The sequence below is a fragment of the Pezoporus occidentalis genome, unplaced genomic scaffold (assembly GCF_034315485.1).
Source record: "Pezoporus occidentalis ecotype Australia unplaced genomic scaffold, CSIRO_AGI_Poc_V1 ctg2, whole genome shotgun sequence".
Classification (NCBI taxonomy): domain Eukaryota; kingdom Metazoa; phylum Chordata; class Aves; order Psittaciformes; family Psittacidae; genus Pezoporus; species Pezoporus occidentalis.
The window spans coordinates 9,099,656-9,114,813 of NW_026913855.1; the positions used below are offsets into that span (position 1 = coordinate 9,099,656).

Consider the following 15,158-nt stretch of genomic DNA (forward strand, 5'->3'; position numbering starts at 1 on the left):
CTGGCAGTCCTGCTGCTCTAGGGCCTCCTAGTGCATCTCGTATTTCTTACTTCAGTATGTTACTCTCCTTAGGCTGTCTATGAGATGAGAAAAGCTCATTTAATCTGAGGTGTGAGAGATTTTTCTTTGAGAAACATGCTTTGTTTTTGTAAAAAAAGGACCAGAGAGATGTCTGTTTAGTTTTGCACTTAAATGTCTCTGGCTATGATCACAGCAGAGCAGATCCACAAAATGGAGTTTAAGCATGTGAGCATAGGTGGTATCCCATGTTTTTTATGGTCTTTCTGTATCAAGTCAGTTAACTCTGGGATGCTCTTGCATGCTAAAGGAACAAGTTCAAAAAATCAGGCTCTTTGGGCATGGGTTATATTCACTGAATTGGTTAGTGACCACTTCTCTGGAGGGGTAAGCTTTGTTGGGTTTGTGATGGTGTGTATGCATTTAGAAGCATAATATGTATATACACCAAATGTGTCTGATTCCTTATATTTTATTTAGTAGTCCTGGCAATAGTGATGCCAGGAAAATCATCTTATTTCAGAAAAATATATGATTTGAAGTCTTTGAGTTTTGCAAGTTTAATAATTTAAGTTTGACAGGGATTTAAAAGAAAGGGAAAAAAGGGGGGGGGGGGGGCAAAAAAAATCAACAAAAACCACCCAAAACCAGAACAACCCAAGCTCTCAATCCTCAATGATATATAAAATGTGAAAGTGGCTTGTATTCTGTAGTATAAATATGCAGTGTGCTAGAGATGTTTTTGAAAACTCAATTGGTCAGGCAGAATAATTGCTGCTTCCAGAGGGCTTGTGGAAGCAGTGCGTGTGCAAGGGCAATGTGAGAGAGACGAAGTGTTACAGAGGCACGTTGGCTTGCAGAGCATGCATAGCTTGTACCAATTTTTTTTAGAATGTTTTTCCTTCCCCATGTCAAAATAGTTCACATTCAATGACTGTGGTTAGGATATTTTGGAAAGATGTCCCCAGGCACTTCATAATGGAACTTGGGAAGAGATTCAAGAGACAGGAGTTCTCAAACATTATTTGTAAGCAACTTATTTTAAAGTATACTACTTCTTAATGTAAAATTAACCAAAAAGTGTCTGTGGGATATTTAGGTTGGTATATGAATCTGGAGAAATCAAAGTATATGCTTGTTGCCAGTTCAGCTCACTGTAATATTATTTTTTTCCCCTTTTTTGAGACTTTAACCAGTCCAAATCTCCCAGGCCTATTCACTGTGTTTCTAACATTTTCCCATATCTTACTCTTCTCAGGATGGCTCGTACTTGGCTGAGTTCCTGCTGGAAAAAGGCTACGAGGTGAGTGACTCGGTGACCGGCTGCAGGCTGATGGAGCCGATTGGATGCTGCAGCTCCAGCTTCCTCTGCTTCTGTCCTTCTCTGTGTATGTTTTCCACTCCAGCCCTAGATAACAAATCAAAACTCCAGAGAGGAATGTGCAGCATGGCCTGTAATCATGCCAGCTTATTGTACTATTTATCATCTAATGTCCACTGGTGGGTTCCCTCTTCTCCTCAGGGTATAGCTGCTTTGCATGTTTCCCGCCAACTCAGATAAGCGGCAACCTGTGTGAGCCAAAACTGTAAGAAATTAGGCAATAATTTATGATGCAATGTACCACATAAAGGAATAAGAATCTCTTGTTTGTTCTCTTTTTCCCCCTCTCTCTCCACCCTAAAGGCCCTTTTATTTTGGCAGTTATACTTCAGTGATGAAAACCTTGCATTTTGCTTTTTCTGTTTAAAAAAGGGGAAAAAGAAAAAAAACCCAAACCAACCCTCAAAATATGTTTTCATAGTATTATTTTCCACCCCTTTTCTTAGATTAATTGTATTCTTGATTAATATTATTATTTTCATTTACCTTTTCCTTGAAATAAAGGGAGTCTGATTCCTAACTACTTGCTGCAAAAACTTTCTCTGGCAAAATCATGTTTTTGGTGACCCAGCAAAGCAACAAACACATTATTATAGTATGATTTGATGGTTTTGAATTGTTGTGGGCATATATATAAGAATATTTGCATTCTTAGTCATGAAAGACTCTTCCAAAATGCATGATAATGAAAGGAAAGGGCTGGTCAGATTGATCTCCCTACAATGCAGTATTTTCTGGGGTTTTAATGAAAGTTAATGCTTGTTCTCGTATTTTATTACTTCTGTTCTAATACTGCTTCGTAGTTTAGTGGGAGGTCTCTTCTCAGCCAGTGTGTTCTTTCCATGCTTTTGCACATGGTTAATCTTGCCTTGTTCATTCCATCCTTTCTTCTGGTTTGCTAATTGATCTGCTTATTGATGTGTCTGCTGTAAATTGATTATTTTTACTATTTCTCCGTTCTATTTGGGGAAGAGAGGTATCATTGTGATTGCTGTCTCCTAGTCCACAATGCTCTCTTCTAGTCCACAATGAAATTGGGAACTGCTAACTACAACTAAAATGAAATATAACCCTTTCCATAGTAGAAAGGTTCTAATAATTGTGTGGTTCCTTAACTCTGTTTATTTGCTGGAATTCTTTCCTGTGTTCCCAGTTAGAGACCTCCGTTCCTGATGAACTGAACACAAGAATACGTGTGATAAGTGATTGCCTCCCTAACAAAGATGGTCCGTTTGACTTCTTTGAATAATTTGATTTTTTTTAAAAATCAGTCGCTGTTGAGAAAACCCCACTGATCTTACATTAACTAGATTAACCAGTTTGCACACATTTTCGTTTGTCATAAAGTTTGCATTTCACCTGTCCCATGCAGACAAAGGTATCTTTCATCAGTTTTTTTACGGTTATATTGCTGTCATGGATTAAGCATTTGGCAGGTTTTCTTTCTCTTGTGTGTGCATACCAGAAAAAGGAGTGGGAGGAAAAAAAGAACAGAAAAAAGAAGCTAGGTTTGCATGTTTTCTTGTTATCGCTGGATGCAACAGATTCTCTGGATCTGTTTGTTTGCTGAAACTTTTCACAGTCCTGGGGTGATTGCATTTAGCACATCTCATTGGTTAAATGTCGGTATCACCGTCATTCAGCTGACACAAAGCTCTTTCAAGCACAGTCTTTCATCAAGGTTTGAGCTGGCAAGATTTGACTTATTCACCAGTCGTTTGTGTGAACTGGAATTTTAGCGTGACTTCATTCATAGATAGATAATTGAGAGCTCAGGAAGACTCTCATCAGGACTTAAAGCCAAAATATTTAATTTTGCTGGAAGAGTTGTAGAGCACTTCAGTTAGCTTCCTTTAGAATAATTGGATGCTTTAAAATTGCAGTCTACTTTTTACTCAGCAAAACAGATGTTCATCTGAGTATTCAAAATACTTCCAGCATCTTTTGTGAAAGGGAAGTTGTTATAGAAGTTTCTTTTTTTGAAAGTGTTTCTCTGTAAACCTTATGTTGCTATAAATTATCCACATAACTTTAACCACATAACTATGAAAATTTATCTTTATAAATTCATTATTTTAAGGAAATTTCTTTTGGCAGGCCATGTTTCTCAGTTTCCCATTGATTCTCAAAATGGAAATATTTTAGTTGTAGAAAGTTTAGCATTTGAATTGTAGAACAAGGTATGTTGTAAGCCTGTTATGTGGCTGGGCACACAAGATTTTATGCAAAGAAATTGGCGTCATAAATTTGACTTGCAAGTTGTGAAGATGAAGCTATTCAGCTGTTATTAGGTATCTTGCCACAAAATGCCATCCTTAAAGCTGTTGACTGGTCTCACTCTGTGGTTATGCATACCTTTTTATTCAGTTAAGTTTCAGACTTCAGATGGAATAAGAAGTGTCAATAACCGTAGCTTGTGTTATGCATGAAACAAAAATCCCCAAATAAAACCAAACCAAAACCCTGAAAACTCTGTTCCTACTGGTATGTTCTCATAGGTACAAGTTAACATTGAAGTAAGAGAGTAGACCAATGGCCCAGCCCAGCTGAATGTAGGATGCATCAAAGTGTAAGGGAACACTTTCAGGAATAATGGGCAGGGGGAAGTAGAGGACAGTCAGATGCTGAAGCTTGATTTCACTTGTGCAAGCACAACTTCTGCAGCTGGTAACCCAAACTAACATGAATTTTGTCAGCAGGCATGGGGCTATCTTACATAAGGAAGAAACAGGGTCAGTGTTTGAACAATTTCTCTAATGTATTAGACACAAATGAGCTTTTCATTAATGTTAGTCAGAACCAGTGGTTTTTTTTTTACAGTCTTATTTATCATGGCTGGTTAAAGGAAATTCCCAACCTGCGTTTCAGCCTTAAGCTTGCCTGTGTGTCTTGTAACCCAGTGGATAACACTGACTCATGAGGTCCATAAAAAAGCACTGACTGTTCTGGCTGTTCTTCCACCACCCCAGAAAGTGAATAACAGCTGTTTTCTAAAATAGTTTTGGGCCTTGCAGGTGCTGCCCATTCTTTCCCCTTTTTCTTCTCCACTTCTCTCTTCTCTGCCCTCGCTCTCCTTTCCTTAGCCCCATCTCCTGCTGCTTCTTTTTCCATGCCCATCATCTCTGGCTCCAGAAAGACTTCTCTGCAGCCAGGGAGAATTGGTTATCTCAGGATTCACGTATTGCTTCTCCAACTCCGATAGTGCTGATAAGTCTTACTCACTAGGAGATGGTGCTTTAGGGCAATTCAGTGTTTCCTGTACTGTTTGTGATGCTTGGACTGCTAGTGCTGTCAACAAGGGAGAAGGTGAAACCACTCAGAGGTATGAAAGTAAATGACAGCATCAGAGGTCTCCTCCAACTATTTAGTTATGATTTGGATAATTGTATGTCTTTAGAAATAGAGACAAGCCCTGATTACCTTATAGAAGGGTTAGGCCTGTGTATGTGAAAAGAGAAGTGATGATGATGAACACTTTTAATGCTTACCTTTTGTATTTCTCCTTGTTCAACCCCCCAGGTGCATGGCATCGTTCGTCGGTCTAGTTCTTTTAATACAGGCCGGATTGAACATCTCTATAAGAACCCACAGGCTCACATTGAAGGAAGTAAGACTTTGTTTTTATATTTAAGGTGACTTTGGGTTTTGGTTTTCTTTCTGGGGGGGTGAGGGGTTGGGGATTTAGTCTGTGGTGTGTGTTGGTGGAGAAAGATCTGCTGGAGCAGGAAGGGAATCCCAGTTTCCTCTACCTAAATGTTAGTAACAAGTAGTTATTTTTAAGCTCTGCTTGATTTGGGATTGGTTACTTAAAACAAAGAAACAAGTAAAAAAAACCCCACTTGATAGCTTAGCTTCACTTTTCTCTGCTTGTGTTAGCTAGCTGCTCTATCTCAGAAAGAAAGTGATGACTGTCTCTGATGAAAATGTGACACAAAACATAGATATTCTTGTGTGTGTGAGTTACCAAAAGGGGAAAATATGAAAGGGGCCTATAAGGATGCTGGGAAAGGACTCTTCATTAGGGACTGTAGTGATAGGACAAGAGGTAATGGGGTAAAATGTAAACAGGGGAAGTTTAGACTGGATATAAGGAAGAAGTTCTTTACTGTGAGGGTGGTGAGGCACTGGAATGGGTTGCCCAAGGAAGTTGTGAATGCTCCATCCCTGGTGGTATTCAAGGCTGGGTTGGACAGAGCCTTGGGTGAGATGGTTTAGTGTGAGGTGTCCCTGCCCATGACAGGGGGTTGGAACCAGATGATCTTAAGGTCCTTTCCAACCCTAACTATTCTATGATTCTATAAGGAATTGTGTGGAAATGCTGAGACAGTTCACATGTACCTAGGCAGTAGGAGTTAGGTAATGGCTGAGTCTGCAAAAAGCTACAGGAGGTTAAAAACACTGAGCTATCAGAATATTAAAATGTGGGAGGTTTTGAGGCAGTTATCTTAAGTACTCCCTTCTGTATCCTCATGAATTTCTTAGTGCCTGATGGAGGTGAAGGCTTGGGGACAGCCTGCATGACAGCATGAGTAAGACATGGTCACTTCCTACTGATGACAGGAAGAATGTATCTTCTGAATTTCTGCACCCAAGGAAATTAATATGTTTTTATTCTTCCCTGAAGGAAAGGCCTTGTTTTTGGAAATTAACAAAAAATTTACTATATTCTGTTACCGATGATAATTTTGAAAGCTAAAATCATTGCCTTCAGTGTACGCTTTGCAAAAATTGTTTTGAGTACTTTAAGAAGGTTAACTGGTCACTTAATGAGAAGCTCAAATGTTGGATGGCTCCAGTTCAGCAGGATTGAGCATTTTAACAAGCATATAGTTCTCTAAACTATTCATATTTTTTAGACTTGCACAGAATGACACTGTCTTAAATAGTCCAATTTAAGTTATTATTAACACTAAATATCTCTATGCAGTCTCATATATTTTGAAGTCTGCTTCCCCCATGGTTGAACAGAGCTTAATTTTATCAAATTGTAATATTTAATGCTACTTTTAGAGTTCACTTGATCTTTGCTTGTAATTTAAAAAAAAAAAAAACAAACCCAACCCAAAACTGTAGATAGTTGCTACATTACTGTACATAAAATATCTGATTGAGAGAGGGGTAAAATTGAATAAAATATCTTCATGAAGAATACTGAAATCTGTTCTTCTGTCAAGGAGAATGCAAGAACTGTGTTTCCTATGACTTGTATTCAGGGTTTACAAGGTAAAATGAAGCAAGAGAAATCAAATAGGAACTGTGCATTGTGAGGACCATCATGTGACTATGAAAAGCGATTTGAAAAGGCAATGTAGATCATGATAAATATGTAAATGAGCATTTAAGGAAAGGCATGGAATAAAGGAAAAGAAAGCAGACCTTAAATGTTTTTCCTCAGTTTTTATCTAATTTTTCTTTAACTGAGGAATGCAGCCATATGAATGGGAGGAGGAGGAGGAATTGGACTTGGAGTCTCAGGAAAAGCTGTTCCATGGAAACTGTTTGGAAACAATGGGTTTCCAGGCAGTACTGGAGGAAGCAAAGAAGCAATAGTGGTTGATGTGAGCAAACCCTAATTTTTTCTTTTCTGTATGTGTTCTTCCCATGAGGAATTGATTACACAGTGCACGATGATGATCTTCCTAGACAGTGAATCTCTTTAGACAAAAAAAATAGTAGGGAGAACAAGAAGGAAAAACAAGCTGTTTCCTGAAGCAAGCCCTTCAGCTATTGCTTGCTAAGGAGGTTTATAGATTGGATAATATTGCTAAACCCCAAAGGTTTTGACATTTAATCTGTGTTTATAAATCTTTATACCAAATAAACACCATTTCTAGGAAGTCTTTCCACTTAGCCTATTACTCCTGAAGGACCTCTTTTTCATTGGTCGGAAAATGAGCAAAGCCTCTTGTCCTGCTCCCATTCAGAAAAAGCCCTTTTGGACACGAATCTTTAAAGACTTGATTGTAGACCAAAATGGGTATTCCCCTTCGAGACCTTTAAATTTAAGGTAATCATGGGAGAGTATTTCTGATGCTTGGCTTAGCATGGCTGGCAGCCCACCTTCCCCTGGGAAGCTCTGGGACTGCTCTCTGGCCTGGCAATGGTGGCAGAACTGAATGTCTCTGCTGTAGGAAGAGAGAGCCTGTCTTTCCTGCTCAGGTGCTGCTTAGGCTGGAGAGGAACCAGGTGCTCTTTCAGACCCTAAGGCTCCCACAGAGCTGCTGCTGCTCCCTGGACCTCTTATAACAATGTCATCTGCTCCATTCTCTCTGAAAGGATGGCTAAGCTGGCAGGGTGATTTTGTTTAACTCCCAGCTAAGGTTAGCAGCAGAAGAAGAGGGTCTCCTGTTGCCATGGGGAAGCTTTCTTTTCTGGTACAGAAAGGATAGTGCATTTGAGTTCTTCCCTGCTCCCACCAGCCCAGAGAGTTCTTAAAAAAGGTGATAACTGCTGTCAGAGAAATAGGTTAGGTAGTGCTTGCTCTGGGTGTCTATTTAGCATTGTAAGAAAAATGCAGCAGTTGTTAAGGTGGTCTGGACACCAGCAGTATTAAAGATTGCAGGTTAAAATCAGTATCAGAATAGTTTTATCCTGTAACTGTTTGGGATCTTGTGCATGCCGTGGCCCACAGGCAAAATTGGTTTCATGCATTGAATTTCTTTTGGAAAGCAGGACAGCTGCATTCCATACAAGTGGAAATGAAGTGTTATACCAATGCAGTTTGTATAGGACTGATGGCAGTAATGAAGGCAGCCCCTACCATGGATAATCGATGTGTATGCACAAAAGGGGTCATAACCTGCTTGCCAGCATTCATACTTCATCACAGTTATCACTTTTTTGAAAGAGTTGCACTACCATTCCCTTATCTGTTAGTCATAGCTTCATCTGGGTCTTGAAGACCTTTCAGAACTGTCCATTTTCAAGCAATGCAGATGTAAAAGCAAATTTGAAGAATACACTGTGACCTGCTGTGCTGTGTCACTTTATCAACCTGAGGAGCCTCAAGCACATGTTAAATAGGAATGTGCAGAGCTAAACACCTGAGAACTGTGTGATCTGTACTTCCTTGCTGCCTTAAACTGTTAAAAATAACAACAAAAAAGCATGCCATAAAAAAAAGCTGGTCTTATGCTCTTACCTGCTTTTTCACACTCAGATTGGAAAGTAGTCAGGAAAGAATAAATAACAGTTCTGCCACTGACTTACCTAACCCCATTTGACATTCTCCTGTGTAGTATCATGAAGTTTGTTTCATTGACAGTTACAGTGTTCTCTGAAAATCCTTTTTTGGTGTTTATTGATATTTTTAAATGGGAAAACAATAGTAATAAAATGCAGCACGTAGTACTGTAATGTTACTTTAACGTTCATCTTGTAGTTGTATCAGACATTTTTGTTGTGTTGTGAAATTATTTACAGTGAGGAACATAAACATGTATGACATTTTGGGAAGGAGGAGAAAGCTATTGGAGTATGCTTAAGTAATTAAAAGTCTTTGTGAGTGATATTGGAAACCTTAATTAAAATAATGTGAGGGTTCATGGCTGAAATTCCGTATATGACATTGTTCTAATTTATACTACCTGAGTTAATGAAGTGTAAACTATTAAAGAAATACAAATGCTGCTAGGTAAATCATATTATTTAAAAGAGAATTTGAAATGGTAGTTATTACTTCTGCAAGGAAATGTATTTTGTGCTTAAAGCACAGAAAAACAACAAGCAAAACTTTGTTCAGCTGGTGATCTTTTAACTTTTTCCAGTAAATGTTTACTTGGATTTTAAACCTGGAATAGCATTTGGACCAAGAATTGCCATACTGTTCTGGGACTAAAGTTTATTAACTCTGTGTTCTTAAACTCTGAAGACATGAAGCTGCACTACGGTGATCTCACAGACAGCACCTGCCTGGTGAAGATCATTAATGAAGTCAAACCCACTGAGATATACAACCTGGGAGCTCAGAGCCATGTCAAGGTGAGTAGCTTCTGGCACTGAGAATTATGAATATGCATTGGCAGTGTTATACTGCTTTAATTATTTTAGACTGCAGCATTTGTAGCTGTTTTAACAACTGCTAACTTTAGCAGGTAAACACTGCCTTAAATCCAGATAGTTGTTTGCTGCAGTGCTGAATTACTGTATGAGTCTTGCTATTAAAAATATATTAAGATGTCGGATTAAGTAAGGCTAAGTTGTCATTATCAACAAAATCCACAGGTTTAAGAATCTGATTTTTCTACCATTTGAAAACTTTTGTTGTGGAGTTTGCTGCTGACCTGTCCTATTGGAAAAGTTTTTTTAGTGTTATTAGGTCAAAGGGTTCTTAGAACCACATTATTCTGTTTGCATTAAAATCAATAAATGTATCAGAGTGTATCACTTCTAGAAGGGCTTCACCTATACCAGTTTTCATTCAGGTGGTATTCTTTGAAAGATTGACCAACAAATAGAGGAAACAGTTTGCTCCTACTAGTGGTATTATAAAATTTCTGGATTTTTGATTGCCAAAGAGTTACAGAAACTGAAACAAAAGGACTTGCTGAAGATTGGTAACATGACCCTGGCAAGTCTGCTGCATCATAAGGAAAAAATGAACAATAATAGAGAGGGTAACTTTAGTTTGTATTTTACATATGTTAAGCTATATTGCTGTCTCATGGAAAAGCTTGGTTTATTAACAGTTGATCTCTATGCACTTGTGAAAACCTTCTTCTTGCCTCGATTCACGATTACAAGCTGAAACTGATGGCCAGGCTGCAAATTCTCTTTAAAATAAATTGTGTGTCAGTCTTATCTCCTGTCCTTATTGTGTGTGACATAAAAGTATTCTCAACTGGTATTTACCTGATTTCTCCATGCTAAGCATTAGTCTGGTTTGGTTTGTTAGCTGAGGAACAGCAGTATAAGAACAAGGCTGCATGAGTCCAAGGGCAGCTTTGGTCCAGATGGCAATATAAATGCTGCTTTGCAGAGTGAAACCTGAGCCAGCAAACCTTGCTGAGTATTTGCAGTCCACAGCTAAATGTTCCATCGTTTCTTTTCTTGAAAAAGTGCATTGGATAACAATCTACAGGGAAAATACTTGTGTCCCTTAGGTGGTGTTAGCATGTTGCTAATATTCTAGTCCTGACCTATCTCCATAGGGCTGCTGCAGCTGCTAACAACTCAAATCACAGTGCTCCAGTGGGAGGGCATAAAGGGGGGGTGGTGATGCTGCTATAGGTTCTTGCATGACGTTGCCGTGAGCTCTGGGAAAGTTTATTCCTCAAGTATCTCACTGCATGAACATTTTGAACTAGTGCAGATCAGACACCGAGTCTTGGCTTTTGGAGATCTTGTGTGCTTTAGGGATATAATGAGCACAGTGAGGAGCCATCAAAAATAGCTTTCTTAGAAGCTAGCCTGAACATGGCAGCCCAATAGTTAGGCAATGTTTGGAGTCCTACTGGAAATCTAGATGGACTTCTGGAGGGTGTGCTTATTATGCTTCCTAGCATCTCCAGTAATACTTCTGTTCTTACAGCTCTGAGGAGAGAGCCTAGGCACCCCAAGTCTGTTGACTGAGGTGGTTGGGGAACTTGACTGTAGTATTTTAAGTTGGACTTAAAAGCAGTTCAACAGTGCATTTTGAAACAATTCCCAGTGTTAGAAGAGGGAGTAGAACTTGGTGATCTGCTAGGGGTAAATGTCTTCAGCAGATACCTGAACAGCTCTTACCACTTTGGTATGTAAACTTACTGGTTTTGCCTTTGTGCATCGTGTTTAGGGAAGGAGGGAAAAAAGAACTTCTAATCTTAGCTTGCTTCACATTCTGGTGACTTTGAACCAGTGACGTGTTCAGTATTTTTTGGTGGTGTTTGTGTTGGCTTGTGTTTATGCAGAATAAAGTTTCCAATCACTCTCACTTCCAGTTAGTTTATGTGAGCCATGCTGAAATGAAGGAAAGTAAAATAATAGGAAGTTGGTCTGGTTTCCTGTAGGAAACCAATGAAGATGAAATTGGTTCTTGGAATGAGCCCACGATAGTCTGGGAAATACTGTCAGAGAAGACATTTTTCTGAATCATAAATAGTGAGGACTATGACTCATAAAGTAGGTCACTGAGAGGCTGATCTGATCTTATTCATGGGAGAAAGTGAGAGAAGACTTAAACTTGCTCCTTATTAAAAACAGTAAACTTAACAGAATGATATCATCAGTAGGAACAAATTATCCAGTGTGTGTTCCCGTCTGTTTTGGTGAGAAATAGGGATTAGCTCTTTTCATTGTAGCTTCTCTATTGGATGTTCAGAAAACAGTAGCACATTCACTTCAGAGTTACTAAGTAAACAGTTTAGCCTCATTTTTTCTCTCCAGTCTCTACATGTCCTGCTGCTTTGGCTTTTGGTGCTTTGAGAATCCAGTGCGTTGACTATGATTTGCCATTACTGTATATCAGCAGCATGCAGATTGCTTAGTCTTGTGAACTTGTAACTATTTTTTTTTTTTTTCTGAAGGAAAAGTGATCTCATCAGTATTTGACTGACCTGTAAGGTGTTTTTGAGTTCTGTTGAACTGGTGAAGTTGGTAAATATTTTTTTTTATAAATTTCTGAAGCAAAAAGGCAGTGCAACCTTAGTAAAAGATTACTTCCTTTCAGCACTTGAAACTTATTGCACTTAGCAGTTAAACATAGTAGGACTGAAGAAACAGCTCCAGTTTTATGGCTATTGCTGTCGTAGCAGTCATATAAATAGCCTAGTAAATTTGGGTGTAGTGTAGATAGCCACAGTTGTCTAGTTTACTTCTTTAAATCTTACTGTGTAGTAGAAAGTTATTTTGCCTACTTACTGCTGGCATTTGTTGCCAGAAATTTTATAGCACATGTATTTTAGGAGTTCTTCTTTAGTTTAGGGGCTATTAAAGTTCTATTTAGTTTTAAGTTCTTACAGACATGTGGGTGCTTAGACTCTCACGGGAATTAAGTTTAAGCAGCAAAGCTTACCTGAAAGGTGAAATGTAAAAATAAGGGGCTCTTTTCATATAACCCTTCATTTGACTAAATATCCCTTTACACTTGTCTACTGAATTCAGTTTTGTCTTTTCTATTTCTGGTTCTGTATTTCTGTGCTCTCCAAAGAGAAGCCCTCAGCCTTCGAGGCCTTTAGACTCCCCTTTCCCAGTGCTGGAAAAATTAAAGACCTTACTGATTTCTGATTATTTTGTGGTTTTATCTGCATCAAATACTGGTACCTAATTGCTGTGAACCTAACATATTATGAAATACTACTTCATTTCATCACTGTACCTGTTAATGTGACTGTCTGTTTTCACACTGCATGGAGAGTGAAGTGGCAGCAGGGAAGATGAATAAATAAAAGAAATAACAGCAACATCTTTAGAGCCCATGGACTAAAATTCCACCTTATGTAAAAACCTGTACTCACCTGTTGCTCTGCTGCACCCGAAGTTACAGATTGCAGGCTGGGTGGTAGGAAAGTGGGATTGCTGAAGTGAGAAGAAAATTGAAGTACACAATCAAGAGTTATCATATAAACTTATCAAAATCACAGAATGGCTGAAGGTTCGAAGGGACCTCTGGAGAGTGTGTAGTTCTAGCTTCTTACTCAGAGTCAGCTAGAGCAGGGTGCAAAGAACCCTGTCCATTGAAGTTTTAAGTAGGATAGAGACTCCACAGCCTCCATGACATCCTGTTCCTTCATCTTTGCAGATCCATCACCCTCACAGTAAAAAAAAAACACAGCCCACAAAGTTTTTCATATTTTTCTAATGGCATTTCCTGTATTTCACTTTTTCCCCTGTACCTCACCTCCTGTCACTGGTTGCCACTGAGAAGAGTCTGTCTGGGTCATCTTCATTCTTCCCAACACCCATCAGGTATTTTAAAACACATCAGTCAGAGCCCCATTTGAGGCTTCTCCAGGCAAACAAATCCAGCTCTAAATGACTCTTCACATGACATGCTCAAATCCTTCAGCCACTGTGGGTCTGTTATGTCTGTACATAATTCTGGTAGCCTAGAATTCACAGTGCTGTCACCACTCAGCACTGTGGTAAAGGCAAAAGATCACCTCCTCGCTCTTCTGGTGACACATAATGCAGCTCCAGAGGCTGTTGCCAACCGAGCGTGTTCATAGGTCTCGAGGCCCGAGAACAGCCTCCATTGGGACCCGCACTGCAGCTATCCCCTCAGGCCTTCGTCACAGCTTGTCATGCAGAGCTATATGCATGACAAAGCATAGCTGTTCTGTTGCCAGGAAGGTTTAGAGTGGACGTTAGGAAGCATTTCTTTACCTAGAGGGTGGCCAAAACCTGGAAGAGGCTTCCTAAAGAGGTGACCAGTGCCGTCTGCCCGTCAGTGTTTCAGAGGCCTTTGGGCAACACTCTTACTAAGAGGCTTTAACTTTTGGCCAGCCGCAAAGTGGGGGAGCAGCTGGGCTTGATGATCATTGTAGGTCTCTTCCAACTTCCAGTTTTTCTCTCCCTACTCCCTTCTTTCCCAAACAGAACGTGCTGAGGGAAAACTGGATGCCATTTCTTCCCAGCCCTGCGCTAGCGCGAGCGATTGAATGGGTAATTGTGTCCCACCACAGGCATGGGCTCTGTCACTCTGTGGGAAGGAGCCCTGTGCCTTCTGATGGGGGTGAGAGATGTCGATTGTCTCTGGATGATTTGAGCATCTGAACAGGTTTGCAAAGAACACGTGTGAACTGGTTTTGGAAAGTCTTCTGTGTTCATCCAGTTTCTTTGGGTTTCCACAGGACAGCGAAAGACCACATCTATGACCCCAGGGAGGCTCAAAGATCAAGCCCTCAGCCTGAAGCAGGATGTGCTCCTGAACTAAATGGTTGCAAATCCTCTTTCGGTGGGCAATACCTGCTCATGTCCTTGTGATTCCCCCCACTCCTCCCCCAAATGCTAGTGTTTAAAAATGCCTGCTCTGTTTCTTTTGGAGAAACAGAGCAAAACACAAGAGCCTGGGAGCAGCAACGCTCCATCAGGAGTCCATCTGGCCCAGTGCTCTCTGCAGTGGCATCCCAGACGTGTTGGAAGGAGAGTAGATGAGGAGTGCAGGTCTACTTGTGTCGGGGTCCAGAGGGTGTTCATAGGCCTCGATGCCTCGGACTGGCCCCCCTTTGGGACCCGCACTGCAGCTATCCCCTCAGGCCCACATCAGAGCTTGTCATGCAGAACTATATGCATGACAAAGCATAGCTGTTCTGTTCCCTTCCGTTCCATTCCCTGCACTCACGAGGAGTGGTACAAGGATGTGACCGTTATTTGGCTGAAATGCCAAGGGGTCCTCTTCCTAAATCTGTCAGAGCTGGTGCTCACAAGCCTTAACCCGACGCACATGCGTAGCCAGCAGCAGGCTGACGCATCCTTCAGTTTCTCTGGAAAAAGGCCTCCCTTGCAGGCTGAGGGAGGAAAGCCGGGGCAGGAGCGGTGCCGTGGTGGGATGAGAGCAGTGGGAGAACCCAGCCAGAAAGGGCCAGGGAAGACCTGACTGGGGTGGTGCTCAGTGCTACAGAGGACAGCAGCAAGTCCTGGGGCCACGCTGGGGCCAGCCTGGGAGTCCAGGGGCCACACAGGAGCACGAGCCGCTGCCTTTGGGCCGCAATGACCGAAAGGAGCCCCGTGAAGGGGCTGTGCTCGGCTGTGGAGGAGGCAAAAAACCCCGGGGACACTTGCTAGTCCAGCCTGGGGGCAAAAAAGCCTTCCCCCCACAGCTGCAGGACACGAGGGGCCACCA

At 40.7% G+C, this 15,158-nt stretch overlaps 1 protein-coding gene across 1 annotated transcript in view; it reads left to right on the forward strand.

Moving 5' to 3' along the window:
* Positions 1 to 15,158, forward strand: part of GMDS (GDP-mannose 4,6-dehydratase) — a 427,285-nt gene that overhangs the window by 62,551 nt on the left and 349,576 nt on the right. Inside the window, exons 2-4 of the mRNA XM_062617766.1 lie at positions 1,277 to 1,321; positions 4,919 to 5,006; positions 9,270 to 9,379. Of these exons, the coding sequence (XP_062473750.1) occupies positions 1,277 to 1,321; positions 4,919 to 5,006; positions 9,270 to 9,379 (243 nt within the window). The remainder of the gene's footprint in view (positions 1 to 1,276; positions 1,322 to 4,918; positions 5,007 to 9,269; positions 9,380 to 15,158) is intronic.